General features: G+C 56.8%; 6 protein-coding genes across 6 annotated transcripts; 2 read left to right on the top strand and 4 right to left on the bottom strand.

The window, feature by feature from the left end:
- Positions 1-79: 79 nt before the first annotated feature.
- Positions 80-904, bottom strand: CkaCkLH20_08333 (uncharacterized protein; the record flags this gene model as incomplete). The annotated part of the gene is made up of 3 exons (XM_038891048.1): positions 80-218; positions 269-747; positions 803-904. 3 exons carry the CDS (start codon positions 902-904, stop codon positions 80-82), a joined length of 720 nt encoding a protein of 239 aa, XP_038743811.1.
- An 834-nt stretch (positions 905-1,738) lies between these two features.
- Positions 1,739-2,843, bottom strand: CkaCkLH20_08332 (uncharacterized protein; the record flags this gene model as incomplete). The annotated part of the gene is made up of 2 exons (XM_038891047.1): positions 1,739-2,314; positions 2,379-2,843. The coding sequence occupies 2 exons, from the start codon at positions 2,841-2,843 to the stop codon at positions 1,739-1,741; spliced, it is 1,041 nt and encodes a 346-aa protein (XP_038743810.1).
- Positions 2,844-4,196: 1,353 nt separating this feature from the next.
- CkaCkLH20_08331 (uncharacterized protein) lies at positions 4,197-4,609 on the top strand (the record flags this gene model as incomplete). The annotated part of the gene is made up of 2 exons (XM_038891046.1): positions 4,197-4,409; positions 4,466-4,609. 2 exons carry the CDS (start codon positions 4,197-4,199, stop codon positions 4,607-4,609), a joined length of 357 nt encoding a protein of 118 aa, XP_038743809.1.
- Positions 4,610-4,828: 219 nt separating this feature from the next.
- On the bottom strand, positions 4,829-5,983 carry CkaCkLH20_08330 (mitochondrial tricarboxylate transporter; the record flags this gene model as incomplete). The annotated part of the gene is made up of 5 exons (XM_038891045.1): positions 4,829-5,330; positions 5,385-5,532; positions 5,595-5,726; positions 5,789-5,809; positions 5,875-5,983. 5 exons carry the CDS (start codon positions 5,981-5,983, stop codon positions 4,829-4,831), a joined length of 912 nt encoding a protein of 303 aa, XP_038743808.1.
- Positions 5,984-8,449: 2,466 nt separating this feature from the next.
- Positions 8,450-9,172, bottom strand: CkaCkLH20_08329 (uncharacterized protein; the record flags this gene model as incomplete). Its single annotated transcript, XM_038891044.1, has 1 exon — positions 8,450-9,172. One exon carries the CDS (start codon positions 9,170-9,172, stop codon positions 8,450-8,452), a length of 723 nt encoding a protein of 240 aa, XP_038743807.1.
- A 4,906-nt stretch (positions 9,173-14,078) lies between these two features.
- Positions 14,079-15,959, top strand: CkaCkLH20_08328 (uncharacterized protein; the record flags this gene model as incomplete). The annotated part of the gene is made up of 2 exons (XM_038891043.1): positions 14,079-14,217; positions 14,269-15,959. 2 exons carry the CDS (start codon positions 14,079-14,081, stop codon positions 15,957-15,959), a joined length of 1,830 nt encoding a protein of 609 aa, XP_038743806.1.
- Positions 15,960-16,125: the final 166 nt, after the last annotated feature.

Genomic DNA, 16,125 nt, shown 5'->3' with positions numbered 1-16,125 from the left:
TTCCCTCGTCAACAATGTCTCACGCCCCGCGCCCGCGCATCATTCCCTCCATTCTCAGACATCAAAATCCCATTCTCCCTCAAGCCTTGGGCGCGTCGGTCAACGGTACGTAGCGCACCCCGAACAACTTCTCCTTGACGATCGACCCGTCCTCCTTCTTGTCGATGGCCCAGACGTACTGGTCGTACCCGTTATCATCCTCCACGGGGATGAACATCCTAACCCCGTCAGTCAGAACACCAGCCTGAACGGAATGAAGTCAACTCACCTCCCCGGCGCCCGAAGCTGATCCACCAACTCCTGATGCAACTCCACAGCCGCGGCCCCGACGTGAATCGCATCCCACCCCTCCCCCCTCTCCTCCTCCCCCTCCCTCGGCTTCTCAACCCACCCCTCCCTCCCATCGCCAACGCGGAACCTCACCCGCCCGCTCTCCAACAACGCCCTCCCCTCCGCGCTCTTCCCCATATTCCTCTCCCCGAGATCCCGCAGCGCCCGGATATGCTCCAGCCCGACGACCAGCCCCGCGTCCCCCACGAGCTCGGCGAGGAGGTGCGTGAGGTAGCCGGACCCGGAGCCGATGTCGAGCACGCGCGGGGCAGGCCGCGCCTCGGACGGGAGGATGTGCGGGAGGAGGGATTCGGCGGCGGTGGCGTGCATGTGCGGCGCGGATATCGTCGCCTTGTGGCCGATGGACTGGGGCGAGTCCTCGTACGGCGCGGCGGGGGCGTAGTCTGCGCGGTCGACCTGGGGAGAATCGTCTCAGTACCTTTCCGTCCCCGGGGATTTGGAAAGAAGTTACCTTTAGAAAGGCATCCTTGACCCGTTGGTCCTTGATGAGGCCATGCCGCCACATGTTCTCGACGAGGTCTCTGTTGGATGCGCCGGAGCTTCGCCAGGCCATTTTGAAGTTGGGAGAGGGCGACTCGTGTAGTCGGCGGGCGGTCGGCCTCAAGATAAAGCTCGGGAGGAGCTTGAAAGCTCTCCGGACGGAGGAGGATCGGGGAATCGTGGTGGCGGCGTCTTCGTCTGTAAGATGTCTGTGTTATTATCTTGCGCGGGCGGATGCTTGCAGACGAGCTTAACTGAGTGAGTTTCTTGGGGTTAATCTTGCTATACAATCGAAAGCGGTGCCCATCGGTTGTAGAGGCGAGAGAAGAAGCCGATGACTGATGATTTGCGAGGAATGATGCAACTTCACGTCCCGTCAAGCTCCAGCTTCCCGAAAATGAGGGGCAACCTTGCCGGACCGTCGCCGTCGCAGTGGTGCGCCGTTGTCGCCAGGGCCTCTCGGAACCCTGTTGATAAGCGTTCCGGCGGCCCCAGGAGACCCCAAAGCACTCCGAGCGCTAAACTCCAGACCCCGCCTAGCGGATCATCCCGCTGCAACCACTAAATTGAATGTCACTGCTCCTATGACCCCCTTGGAGCGGTCATCGTCGACCACGACGGATATTGTCGATGCGACATATCGAACTGTGGACGTGTGTCAATCACATCTTTGAAGCCAGTCATGTTCAAATCTCCAGGTTAAACCGAGGTGGGCTCCTTGCCCCCATGACCATATGTATAGATTACCCTACGCCTTGAATTCCCATCCCATTAGCACCAGAACACGACGCAAAGAAACAACAGATGTCCTTGTCATAGACTCTCAGTCCAATAACCACATGACACACGGCACATCGTTACGTGCCGTGTAACCGTGTAACGCGAAAAAGTTGATGACCTGCCAACGCTATACCACTCTCTCGGACGACTCGCCCTCGGCGATAATGGGCACGGGCAGACCACGGTCGGGGCTCTGGAGCACCAGCTGCTCGTGGCGTCTGGCCTTGAGATAGTCGCTGACGGATCTGATGAGGACAAACCATCCGACAACCATCAAGATATACGCGATCCACTCCTGCCCAGTAATGTCCGCCACGCCGCCGCCGTTGTCGCCAGTCACGGCGTTGGGGTCGAAGTTGTGCGTGTTCGGGTCCGGTGGCGCCGCGTATCCGTCCTGGCCGTTCATTTTGGGCGGGCGGTCGCCTTCGGTGCTGCCCTTCATGTAGAAGCCATACTGGATCAGGGTGATACCAAGGCCGGCGCGTGATCCGTTCTTGGCGGCGTGCGTGGAGTGGAGGAGGTAGGTGAGGATGAAGCCGACAATCTGGAAAGACATGGAGATCATGCCGTTCCAGACGAAGCTGAAGAGAGAGCCCACGGGCATGCCGTCGATGTAGACTTCGTCGGGACCGCCGAATCCAGGGGCGAGGATCGTTGTTTCCCAGTAGGGCGGCGCGGAATCGGCTGCGGCTTGCTCGTACGTCTAGATAATGTTAGCGTTTGTTCGGTCGACGGCAACATCGTTCCTCCATATCGGGTGCACATACCGGAGGTTGCTCTTCCTTAACCTGCCCTCCGCGCTCGGGCTTCGCCGTCAGATTAGAGAAGACACCCTCATTCTGGATGCCGCTGCCGTAGATGCGGAAGGGCGTCGTGGGGCCGCCGGCGGTGGTCGCTGTTGCGGGCGGAAGCTGGGTGACGTTTCTCTCGGGCTGGGGTCTTGACTCGGAGGACGGGTTGCGAGATGGGTCGCGGGATGCGAGGGTGGAGTCGGCGCGGACCAGGCGCTGTCGGTCATCGGCGTCGTCATCGCTATCGTCACCATCGGTATCGAATGCGTCGGCGAGTGTCGGGTCGACTCCTCTACGTTCGCGCGACGACGCTCTCGAGTGGAAGGAGGGTGGTGGTGAGTTGGGAACGGGTTGCGGCTGTCTTGGCGGTGCGGAGTTGGGTGCGTCGAAGTCGTCGTCGTCATGGTCGTGGGCATTCACCTGGAGGAAATGAAGTGTCAGTCTAACGGTGGCGATAACGAGAATTTCAAGAAACGTACCCTCTCGTAGCCTCCAGCCATCGTGACGAATGCTCTGTTGTTTTTTGGGTGTCTTGGAAATGTAGGAATCGAGTTGCCCCTTTCGCCACGGCGGACGAAACAACTACCAGGCGTTGGTAGGAATGGTCAAATGAGGAGGCAGACAGAGGTCGATCGAGTCGAAAGTGTCGCAGGACAAAGGAACAGAAACGGTCGAAGAAAAAAAAAAGGAGAAGATGGATCGTCGGTCGGATATCGTAGGAGACGTCGGCGAGGAAAAAAGGCGACAAAAGGAATGACGGGGATTTGTTGTGTTGAATGATTCTGCTAAAGAATAATGCAAGGAAGGAAGAAAAGCGGACGGCGAGAAACAGAAGAACAGGCGACAGAGGCTTACGGAGACGCCTTCAGGGAATCTCCAGTTGCAGTCTACGGCGGTTGGCTCGGTGCGTTTTTGGGGGGAAGGACGCTGGACACTGGACAGAAGGGCCAAAGGACCGTCGCACGACCAGGCGCACGCTGTTGCACTGACTTACATAATCCCGGGCTTGGGCGGGCCTGGGCGGACATGAGATTTTAGGGGCAATAAAGGGCGCCGAAATGCCTGGAGAAAGCCCCTGTGGCAGTGGAGGTGGAGGCCCCTTTGGCGTTCTGACAGGCACTTCATCGGGGGTCTCGGGGTTACGTATCTCTGGAGACACCTCCTGCGCTAAGCCGAAGGCGTGAGATGATACAGGGAACTTTCGCGAATGACCAGGGCCGAATGAGCTGGAGCGGGGGCACGAGACACGCGAACGGCTGCCTCAGCGAGCGAGGGGGGGACGGGAATCTTCTGGAATGCCTTAGGCAATATTTTCATGCGCATGAGCCATCTGTCTTATGTAATAAAGTACGTACCGGCCGAAAATGTCATCCGGTACGTATCTCAGTCCCCTGACCATCAAAGATGTCATCGTCCAATCACGACTTTTACAATAATCCACCCAATCGACATCCCAGAATTGCAGATTCCCAGCACGGCAAGCTCCGGCGCAGTCCAATTCTTAGCTCCAGAAATTAATTCTTCGACATCCGCCAGCCGGTGCGAAATCCTTGACGTCGACGACGGCTCCTCGACTCCGACCTCGCCTGCCCGTCGCAAACAGCCACGCACCCCGCCGACCCAGGATCTTTCCCCGCGGCGAGACGACGGAATGGTAGAACGGTGACGTCCGTCCAACTTCAACTTTTCCAGTTGTCTTTTTTCAGTCTCCGATATTACCAAAATGGCCCGGTCAACAAGTGTGAGCACTCCCTCCTCTGCGCCCATATCCCGTCGTCATTCCACTCAGCATCGCTGACATGTCCCTCTGCACAGCAAGCCTACAAGCACTTCCAGCGTGCCTTGTCATTATGGCCCAAGGATAACCTGCGCCCCGGGGTCCAGTTCCCCGAATTCGCCGCCCGGGGTCTCGACAAGAGGTTCGCCAACCCCGCTGTCGACGAGCTGAAGGAGCTCAAGCAGGCCAACGCATTGTACGCCCTGGCCGACGACAGGTTCAAGAAGCAGGTACCGCACACCTTATCCGCGCCCGATCTACTGTAACAGCCAGCTTACCGACATAGTTTCCCTTGAACGGCGAACTGCTTGAGCCCAAGAGCCAGCCTACATACTTCAACGACTTGCTGAGAGAACTCGAGGAGGCCCCTACGAGAGGCTGGCTGCAGAACATGTCCAAGAAGCTGAGCGGAATGTTCAGATTCCAATAACGGAGATAGAGGACATCAGACACGTACCATCACACATCACACAATAAATACCCCGCGAAACGCACCATGGCAAACAAAGCCATATCCTCTTGGGAGGCGAAATAGCCCATACCCTATGTACAGTATCTTGTACAACATCTGTACCCTGTATAGCATATCTATACCAAAAAACTAGAAGACCCCTTAACGCCATCGTATTTTGAAGCAATAGGCCGTTCCTCAGATGTATCGTCCCTCCGGGTCTACCTTCTCCATAAAGTCCATGCTCTTCTCGTACATGGTAAAGACCAACCCGCCGCTCACAATCAGACGGGCCAACCTCGGCAGCGCGCCGCTCCAGAACGTCAACAGACCCTCCTGCTTGAAGATCATGGCCGCGCACCGGAACGAGTTGCCGTACTGCGTCCGCGCCTGGATGCTCTGCATCCGCGTCTTGATCGTGTCCAGCGGCTGCGTGGCGTACACCGTGATCAGGCCCGCGATGCCGCCCATGGCGAACGTGCCGACCGCCCCCAGCTTCTCGCCGGGAGCCGTGTAGGACTCGGCGAGCTGCTTGAGCATGTTGTACGCGCCGAACCGCACCGCGCTGTTGGCCGCCTGGCGCGCCGTCGTCGGCACGAAGCCCTGGAAGAAGCCGCGGAGGCCGCGCTCGCGCGCGATGATGGGCACGGCGTGTAGGAAGCCGCGCATCCGCGGCTTCGGTGACTTTCTGTCGTCGATCCTGGGTATCTGACGTTAGCGGCGACGGAAAAGGCGGTCACGCGGGCCAACGTACAGCGTCGTCTTGATGCTCTCGAACGGCGTCACGGCCAGCGCGGACTCGGTCACGCCGGCGCCGAAGCCGGCAATGACCGTCTTGGGGCCCGAGATCTTTCCGTCGGCGTCGGCGAGGAGCGTCTTGTACTGGTCGAATGCAACGAATCCTGTCAATCGACGCCATTAGCCACCGCCGGTCCAGACGTCCATGCCATATCCTTCCACGTACGGATTCCCGCCTTCAGGGAGTTGCCGATAATCAGCGTCGTGCATCCGGCGTACCACTGCGCGCCGAATGGCGGCCAGGGCAGCTTCTTGCCATCGGCCAATTGGCGGTTCAGTTGTGACCGAGTCTTGGCAACTATCGCGACGGGTCAGAGGCAATTCGACGGGCGGAGTCGCTCGATCGTGCAGGTTTCTTACACTCGGCAGGGTATGTGATGGCTGTTTCTCAGGTGTTAGCACTCTGCTCTCACGCGGAACTGCGCCCCGTCTTCGTCTTGACTCACCAATCTCCAGGGCGCCGGCCGTGGATCCAGCGATGATGGATCGCAGGACCGTCGGGCCTCCCTTCTTGACGGGCTGCGACTCATCCTTGGTCACCGCGGGGGCGGGCATCGCGGTCGACATCGTGGAGCGTGGTCAGCGGGTTGTCGAAGGGAGTTATGGCTGCTGCTGGGAGCCCTTTTTTTGTTGGAGATTTTTTTTTTTTGGAGAGCGAAGCTTGACGTGCAGGCACATGCTGTTGCAGTCTGCTGCGTCCGAAATCGCGGGGTGTGGAGACTGCGGTGCTTGGAGACGTCAGGAAAACGGTACGTACTCCCTGACGCAATTCTTCACCGAGACACCGAGATCTGCACCGAGGACCGAGAGAGCAGTTACCGAAATACATTACATTATTCGCAGCCTGGCATCGTGTGTCTGGAATCTTCTCCGATTCAGGAAATTCTGTTCGTGAGTACTAGTAACTTTGAGCTGATCTTTGGTTATCGGGCTTACTACAAGCTATTTCTACACACGGTGATACTGGCAGACTGCCCTCAACGTCTCAAAGATGCCAACTCTTCAGGCCAAAGTCAGACAGCCTTCTCATTTCAAAGTTTTATTTGCTTTCAACCAGTCTTCAAGATACGTTCCGTCAGCAATCGGCCACTTGGTCGAATGCCTTACTTGAAGTTTGTACTCATGCCAGTTAACTTCACGTTTAACCAGGGGTGCGTTTCCAGCCAACAGCGCTAGACCTTCTGTACCGTCCACAGCATGTTTAATATCAAGTCAGGTCCAGTAAACCGACAGGGCTGCTTGACTGGCATTCGGTAATGTTGTAGGTAACCTAGTACTCTGCCTAAGGATGTCACTTGGTCATCTAGTATCGAAAGCTTGGAGACCCAGGGGATGCACGCACCAAAATCTTCAACATCACCGTGGTCCAGGTCCCAGTCCATACTACACTCATGACTTTGAGAGCTTGAGATACTGGTTTCCTCTTCATTGCATCAAATCATCCCTATCAGCCGGAGAGCCACAGCCGAAGCGTCAGGTTTCCTCTCTCTGTCCTGGGCCCAATTGCTGGAATGAAATATGGCAACGACCATCTCGAAAGAAAAAAAAACATTTTCTCTGTCATTGACCATCTTTCTGATGGCTCAAGGCACCGATATATTGTCGAATTAGCCAAAAGCCCACCTAGGTGGTGAGGGACAACTTCGCGCCATCCTATGCTACGGTAGATAGTGCGCTGTATACTTAAGAAATCCTTCATTAAAGCCGATTTTACTTTACCGAATCGGTAATATTGAGGTTCCAGCATTTTGTTTCTTCATGAAAAAACCACAGTTTCATTAGTAGGGTTATACAAACAGCCCACATCAGCCTCCCTACCTAGGTACCTGGAAAACTTGAACTCACCCAATGCTCATTGAACCTACTTGTCAAATTCAAAGGCATATTCAACGACGCCTTATACATACACCAACTACTTTTAAGCGTTTGGGAGGGTTATATTCGTCATTCGAGCCTTCATCGTCCCGTGGGATCGCGTGGCTCTAGGTGCTGTCTTGGCATTGAAATTCCAGTAGCTGCATCTCCAGTGTGCATAACCACTACGCTAAAGTGTTTTGTACGCAGCTTCTTATGCGCTGAACATATTGAAACGCTATGTGATATAAGACTCTGAGCTAAAAAAAAGAAGGAAAAAAAAAAAAAAAAAGAAAAGAAAAAAATCTATTTCGTGTCTTTGGACCAATGCTGTGGGAATTGGCTGGCGGGTGTTCGTGTTTACGTTGCCAGTTTTACCAACGTCGTCTTTGACAACAACTCAGGAATGGATATCTACCAGAGAATAGGTCAGGTATGGAAACTGATGTCTAGCTGAGTACCTTATTGTTGCTTTGAGAATCGTCACGGGCACTCGGGCTTTCCATGGCTCAACGCTGGGACCAAGACCAGAGAAGTTGAAGTCTCCGTGAAAACAATACCTAGTTGCCTCGGTCTCGTGGTTTCGGGATGTTGAGCTGCCCACTTCAAGGGATTCGCAGCTCAGAATCATCCTACCAAAGCCAGGTGAGGGCAGCCTTGAAGTCAACGAATTCTCTGATCTACAGCAACATGGCCAGTATCGCAGTTCATTCGTGCAGAGGTGACATGCATCGTGAATTCACCGTCGGCGTCTATTCAAGTTTTGCTCTGTAAACCTAACTTGTTGGGGCTCGCATCCAAAGATGATAATGGCCTCAGATCCGCAATATGAATTTTGGACTTAGAGAAAAGAAACAATTGAGCACCAGCGACTCTCTGTCTCAAGTAAGTTGACCAATTCACTTTGTCGACCCTATTTTCTCGTCACTTTTTGCTGCCGCTTGTCCGTAGAAACAAGCTTCCAAACTGTAAGAAAAATCACAGAACGTCCATCGGGCCAAACAATCACAAAGTCTTCTCGTGTCTGCTCACAGTCTACGCGACGTCATCATAGGGGCAAAAGGCTTAATTACTAAACTAACGAAGACATGGCCCCGTCTTCATAGTCTGTCAAAGACCATATGTACAGTGAAAAGCTCGTCATATCCCTCGAGCAGCTGACAGTATCTACTGCATCTTGGGAACCTTGATGGAGGCGATGGTCCAGACCTTGCCTCCCTCGCTGCTGGTGAGACCGGTGTACTTGGCGCCCTGGCTGGAGCCGATGGTGCTGCCGAAGGTGGTGTCCGGGTTGGAGAGGGTGATGACGGTGTTGGAGTAGGTCTGCTCGGCGATGGTGCCGGTGCAGCCGTTGTTGCACTCGGTGCCGGTCCCGTAGCCGCGCATGAAGGGGCCGGACTTGTGGTCGAGGGAGCTGATGACCTTGCCGGAGGCGACGTCGGTGACGGTCTGGCGCCAGGTGTCCTGGTCGGACTGCAGGACGTACTCGATCTTGATGGCCTGGTCGCCCTTGACGGGGGCCGACTTCTCCGAGTCGATCTGGCCGAAGGAGCCGAAGACGGAGGCGCGGACGCACCACTGGCCGCTCGTGGCGCCGCACCAGCTGTTGTCGGGCCACGACTCGAGCGTGGTCTGGATCAGGTCGCCGGTGCCGTTGGACATGCCGGGCCAGAGGAAGAGCACGCCGGCCTGGGTCGGGGGCGCGGCGCCGGGGGTCAGGGTGGTGACGGCCTTGACGATGGTGGACTTGGCGGGACCGAGGGAGACGGCGCCGCCCCAAGAATCGCGCTTGGCGAGACCGGCCTTGGAGGGGCCCTCGATGGGGATGAAGCCGGGAAGGGCCATGACGGAGGCCGGGAGGACGGCCATGAGAAGGGTAGAGAGCTGCATGGTGGCGGCGGATTGTGTAAGTGAAGGACTAAATGTCGGAACGAATGTAAAGGTAAAGTAGAGAACGGGATGGACAGAGAAGCGAACGTATGGACTGAAGGGATCGAGACGTCAAGCCGGGAGGTCAAGAACCGACGTTTATATACATGACTTTCACGAACCAACCGACCCCGGCCCCAGGTCGTAGGGTGCGAGTAGGGTGCGAAATGAGAGGAGGCCGATACAACGTAGCAATGCCCAAAACGGGAGACGACGTTCTGGCCCGCCCAGCATTCGCAGGGACGGAGGAGTCCTCCATTTGGGCGCTACCAGGCTCTAAAGGAACAGCCCATGGTCTGTTTGCCCACGAGGTCCGGGGTCCAGAAAGAAAATTCCACGATAGGGGGACGGAAGAGACAAGGCGGACCGGTTCGGATGACAAGAATATGGGGTAGTTAATCCCGGAGGCCAGGTGGGATGCCGTTGTATTCGACGGAAGAATCTTCTCGTTGGTCGCTAACCGCGAAAGAGGGGCCAAAATGGCGTTGTGAGCTCGTTTGTTGGAAACACTAGCCGAGTCAAAGGCCTGGCCACCCTCGGCCGAGTCTAGAAAACGGAGTCTTATGTGAGGCTGATATAGCTCCCGGCTCGCTGGGACACCCGTCGGTTAACCGTGATGGCCCTCACGATAGGCGGGAAATTGAAGGTCTGTATCCGTACGGACGAGGAAAGTTTCAACGTCGGGTTGTGGGTGGAGGATCTTGCCTTGAAAGATTGGACATATATCGGGCTTCCTATCCGTTGACAACGACTCTTCCGAACAGCCGTGATCAACAATACAAAAGATCAAAAGACGTAGGGGCCATTGGTGCCCGCGTGGGATCACTAGATTGCCAAGTCGGTAGATGGTCCGAACCACGATGTCACGATGTGATGCCAGTTAGCCGTGGTTGGCATTCTCCCACCAGTGGTAGCGAGCATCCCAGGTCAGCATGGGCCAGGACTCGGGATCTGACCCGATTGACGCTTAGGTTTTGATATTGCTCAAATAACCTTTGGCTCTGAAATACGTGTAAATACGCGGTTAATATCTACTGAAATAAGGTAGTACGTGAGCGTTGCAGTTAGAAGTCAACTCGCTCTCGCTTTCCTCCCATACCTCAAGCCCGGGCCCCTGAATTAAAACCAGACAGGTAAGGGGCACCGTAAAGACTGTAAAGACGGGCTTGTCCGGTCTTGTCAACGGGGCCCATGCCGAACACCCGCAGGATGACGTAAGGAAACACTTTCTGTAAAACAAAAGGGGGCTCGAAGAAGACGAAAGGGGAAGAATAGCCGGGACGTCCAACAACGGTTAAAAAAGAGCGAGGATGAGCAGACTTAGAAGGTGTTTCCGCCCCGGAGACCCGGGATAATAGAAGTCTAGCGAGGGTCCGATCGGACGCATGCTTCTCCGGAAGAAAGGCCACCTTAGCTGCCGATCTGACTTGGCGCCGCGGCGTCACGTCGGGGATTTGATCATGCGGAGGACCCGACACCGCCGTTGGAAAGCCGGCAGATGAGCGCCCGACAGTCCGGTAAAATGCCCGATTGCTCGGAGCCGACGGTGGTGCCTCAGGGTCTTGGGGAGCCACGCGATCGTCAAAGCCTCATCGCTGACGTGCCAAGGTCGCAGCTGACAGACTTTAGCTGCTGGTTATTCAATCCACGCCTCGAAGATGACGGTGTTGGAGGTGTTCGTCGAGTGAGATCAAAGGACGCGCAAGGGATGAACATCCTTGGTGATTGGCGTGTTCCAAAATAGCACAAAGAAAAAGAGTTGGAGTAGCCTACTATTTCAGAGCGTTCGGTTCGTCAGGATACGTGACAGAAGTGTCAACTTTATCTCGTCGACGCATCATCTCCAACGTCGTCAGCACCCAAGATGCGTTCAGGTGGTTGCAAGAAATGTGACGGCCGGCTGGCGTGGACAGTGGCCCGGCGGCGTTTCCAAGCCGACTGATTGGCAGTCAGCCACGTTCGTGAAAGTCACCGGGAAACCCAAGCTTTTGGGTGGGAAGTCTGCATCTGCCAACTGGCCGGTAGGTAGGGACAGACCCAGCTCATCAAGCTTGTGTCTTATTCCGAGGCAGCAGACTTCAAAGACCATTACTGGACACCCGTAACAACCAAGTTACTTTCACCTGCGAGAGGCGCAAGTGTGGCTAAGCTGGGCAGATGTCTCGCCAGTGAAATCGTTCCACACGAGAGCAACATCGGGGTCCCTGGAACACGCCGTCTCCAGGGTCTCGCGGCATGCGCGGGTGCCCCTTGTGCGTCGTTGGACTGGACTGGCCGCCACAGCGGACCTGGACTGGACCCTTGAAGTTGACGTGGACGGTGGGAAGGGGCCGAGACTCCGTTGGGTTGGGTTGCCTATGAGCCCGAGTCTCACAATGCGCGGTATGACGTATACAACAGCCAGACGACAATGGTTTCTTTCGAGTTTGCTTCTTTCAAAGGGAGTTGTGTTTGGAGATGCGTCGACGTATGAGTTGGTCGGCAGCGAGCTCCGTAGTGAATAGTCCGATGTGAGTTGTCGAGAGTCCAGACAGTCTGCACAACGGACGAGGGACCCCTGATAGCGCCCTGCGATGACTGACTCTGCAAGATGAGGGGTTGTGGATGCCTTCAAGGTGACGTTGATCTTCATGCGAATATGCTTATTCGTCCAGCCCGATGTCTTTTGACAGCTTCATCCCTGCTCTCACGGCGGCTCGAGCCTCTGAGCCTTCGGCTTCTCCTTGTATGAGCCGGTTGCGACCTCGATCAACAGCATCACGTCAATATCGTCGACCCATAAAGGCATATGAGTTCAGCTGCTATTGCCATGCGATGGACGCAGATTTGTTCAGCCAGTCAGGGCCTGTTACATTGAGTAGGGGTCTCAAGCATTTGAGTGCATCAAATATCAGCTCCAGGGCAATCCGAGACCTTTCATCGTCATCCCGTGTATGGAACGAGACACTGCTGAGGTCCAGTCAGCGATCGAATGGCATCTTCAGTCAAGCTCACAGCTCGAGCTCGAAGCTCCCGGCACGATGCAGGGCTGCTGCTGCACGTCGCTGCATCATCCAGTCGCCCCGAGCTCATCCCGTCCCATCCATCATGTCAGGCCCCCTCATTCCGTGTCGTGTTTTTCCATCCCAAATGGCTCACTCAGTCGGTCAACTTGCATCCGCGGGGAGAGAGGGGGAAAAAAAAAGCATGCGAAAAATAGCACAAACCCCCTCTTTCCCGTGAATCCTCCCGCTCACATGCATATCGCAACTCTCTCTCTCCTCTCTCGACCTCAACCTGTCGTTCAAAAAGTGCACAGTCAGACACAAGAGGGGACGACGGCAATTAGACTCTCATGTCTGAGTTGACGGTTCTCATTTGTTTGACGCCAAGGCTAATGTAATGAAAAGCACAAACCACCAAATGTCCACCCTCATCTCCCGCCCTTTAAATTGTTCGTCGCTGCCCCCGAAAGCCGTCGTCGAGTCCGTTTGTTTGTTCACCACTAATCCTAAAATAAGTCAGTCATATGAACCAAAAAGACGGCCGGTAGAAGAAAACAGCTCGACGACAAGCCGGATTAAAGGGCGCCCGCGGACTCCTACCACGCTCCGCGAACACCTCGGAGCCACTACTCCGCCGGACTTTCTTCTCTCTCTCTCTCTGTTTCTCTCTGCTTCCGCCAGTTCGAATCGCAATCGCACTTGAGAGCGCGAGCGAGCGATCAACAGCACACAGCACAGCCTCAGCCGGCTGACGACTCGTTTTTGCCATTGGCATTGGATGCTCTTAGCCTATTGCTGGCTGCCGAGACCCCGGCCAGGCACCGTTGCATCCCTCATCCCTCCCGCCCTCTCAGGCCGCTCGTCTTCCGTCGCCATTTGCAGATCCGGGGACCTTGCTTGGCCTTTCTTATTCTTTTCTCCCTCGTTTCTTCTTTGAATTTCAGGTCTGATATCATCCAATACCGTCTGCCTGTACCTGCCTCACCTCAGACGCCTCATCGCCAGCATAACCAACCAACCAGCCGCCTGAGAATTTCATGTTCTCAAACGTGGTCACAAATAATCTGCACTTGTACCTGACAGAAAGAGTGAAAGAAAGAGATACCCACCGGCAGACGATTTTATTTCATCGCCCATTCGTCATTTTCTCTCTCAGATCCCGTCCCTCCTCTTCCTCGCTCATCCGCTTCTCGTCTCAATTCATTTCATACACCCCCAACCACCTCATCTGCAGCGTCGATCACCTCTGACTCTGATCAATCCAACCACGCGAGCGAGCCATTTCAATTCTCCTCGGGTGCCGTTGGTCGGTCCAGACGCCCGAAGACATCTCGTCATCTCACCACCAGAATATACTTCCAATACCGCCTCAAACTCTGCAGACTCAACCCTCAACCATCATCACAAGATTTCACCCCGGCAAACTCCAAAACCCCCACATCGAGCTGTGAGTCTGCGACGGTGACAGCGCCAGCTTCCTGGTGCCCCCCGGCCGCCCCCAATTCAATCGAATCCACGTCCCCGAGCGGCCCCAGTCGCGGCACTTGGGAAGCTCCTTGGGGTCCCTTGGGCAGAAGATAATTTAGAGTGGGCTGTGAACGTTGCCGCCTCACATCACCTCCTCCTCTTGGCTCAGCCACCCTTTTCACCCTCACCATCATCGCCTTCATATACTCACACTCTCACACACCTCACGCAAAAGATTATCGACCACTCACACACAACATACACCACTCACGTACGCACACACGGGATACGTACGCCCGAACTCACACACCCTCTCGCTCATTCTGCAGCCTGCAGCGGTCAGATATATACAAACAAAACCAATCTACCCGCCTCGACCACCAGCCCGAAAAAAAAATACCATTTCTCTCACCAGAATGTCCACCCAGATCGAGGCTAGGTCTCTGGCCTCGCTCAACTACCTAGCGGCCAATCCGCCGCAATACCCTCACAATCCAGCCGGCGAACGTCAAGATCCCTTGACTCTCTACATCTCCCGCGTCCCAGGCACGCGAGGTGAGACCCTTTCGCGCATACATCCCCCCAGCATCACTAACCTCCCCCCAGACATCATCCTCACAACCGCCAAACCTCACCCCAAAAACGTCACCAGCGAAGATGTCGCCAACTCCTTCTACTACATCCACCTAGAACTCCCCGGCGAGGGCAACCGCCCCTACGAGCCGGGCGCCCTGCAAGCCCACCTCCGCAACAACCCGGACACCCCCAGGTCGAGCATGGACAGCACCCGCAGCGGCAACCAGATCCGGAGGAAGCCCCTGCCCGCCGGCGCCAAGGTCCCCTCGCCGCCCGCCGACCCCGCCCGGTCCTACCCCCTACCCGGCTCCCACCCGGCCGCCGGCGGCTACGGCAACGGCTACGTCCACGACCCGGACTCCGAGCTGCGGCCGGACCTGCCTCCGAGACCCCTGTCCTACTCGCCCCCGGCGCCGGTCCGCAAACCCGTCGGCCCCCGTGCCATCCCGACCCCGGCCCCCGACTACCACCAGCACCAGCACCACCACGAAGCCCCTCACACCCCGGACGCTCGTCGAACATCACCGGGAGCCTCGCCGCAGCGCATACCGCAGGAAGACCGCCGCTCCCGGTCCCGCGCGCCGACGACAACATCCCAACTCCGCCAGCTCTCGCGGTCCCCCTCGCCCAACCGCTTCCACAACACCACCGCCGTCCCCTTCACCCTCTCCCTCATCCGCCGCGACCCGAGCACGGGCAACCAGTGGAACATCGGCCGCGTCTCGTCCCACCAGCTCGAAGACTCGGGCGAGGAGTACGAGTACTTCTCCTTCGACTCGGCGGGTCTCTCCGCCCACGACCGCCGCCGCGCCAACGCGCCCCAGCCCCCCATCAGCATCCGCCTCGAGTCCTCGGGCTACGCAAAGTTCAGACACATGCCCCTCCGCCAGAGCCTCGACATGCCCCGGACGTCGACCTCCTCGATCCCCTTCGCCAACTCGGAAGACGCCATGAACTGGCACCAGCAGCAGCAGCAACAGCAGACGCTGCAGCACCCGGTGGAGGGCGGCTTCAACAGACAGGTCGTGATGGCGTACACCAAGTCGTGGACGACCAACATCCGCGAAAAGTTCAACTCGCGCTCGCGGTCCGGCAGCATCGACGATCCTCAACCGCCGGGGCCGGCCTACGGCACCTCCCCCGCGCGCTCCAAGCGCCACTCGCGCCAGCTGAGCGCGCACTCGACGGGCTCCGCGTCGTCCAACGGCAGCGACTCGGGCCCGATCATCACGCAGCCCGGCCACGGCCTCCGTCCGCGCGGCTACGTCTTCGTATCGCCCTGGGACGGCCGCTGCGAGTTCCGCACGGGCAACGCGGGGCGCAGCGTCAAGTGCAGACACGTGCTGCCGCACGCCGGCGGTCTGAGCAACCCGCTCGCGCCGTCGGGGTCGTCGTCCAGCTCGGCGCCCGTGAGCGAGCTGCGGTTCAACCTGCCGACGACGGAGCTGTTCAAGCAGGAGGGCAAGCGGGAGCAGCTCAGCGGGCACTTCAGCAAGCTGCTCAACATCGGCAACCGGCCTGCTGGCGAGTACAGCGACGAGGACGACATCCCCAGCCCGTTCGACCTGAGGCTCGGTAGGGAGAAGGCGGGCGGTGGTAACCGCGGGAAGAGGGCGAAGCTCGGCAAGCTCATCATTTACCCCGAGGGCCTGAAGATGCTGGACCTGGTGATAGCTGCGAACATGGGAGTCTGGTGGGGAGCTTGGGAGAAGAGCTTCTAGGATGTCTTTTTTGCTGTGAATTGACGGATCATGACGACGATGATACTGGCGTAACGAACCACAGAGTCTGGGAAAAGCGAGCACGGGAACGGAACGGAAGCGTTTCTTGGACATTGGTTCTGATTTGAGCAAGGCGTTGGCTGGATATGCCCTTACATGGCTTGAA

This window comes from Colletotrichum karsti (assembly GCF_011947395.1).
Source record: "Colletotrichum karsti strain CkLH20 chromosome Unknown Scaffold27, whole genome shotgun sequence".
In the NCBI taxonomy this organism is placed as follows: domain Eukaryota; kingdom Fungi; phylum Ascomycota; class Sordariomycetes; order Glomerellales; family Glomerellaceae; genus Colletotrichum; species Colletotrichum karsti.
Note: the sequence above shows the minus strand (reverse complement) of the source record. Positions and strands in the feature narration are given on the sequence as shown.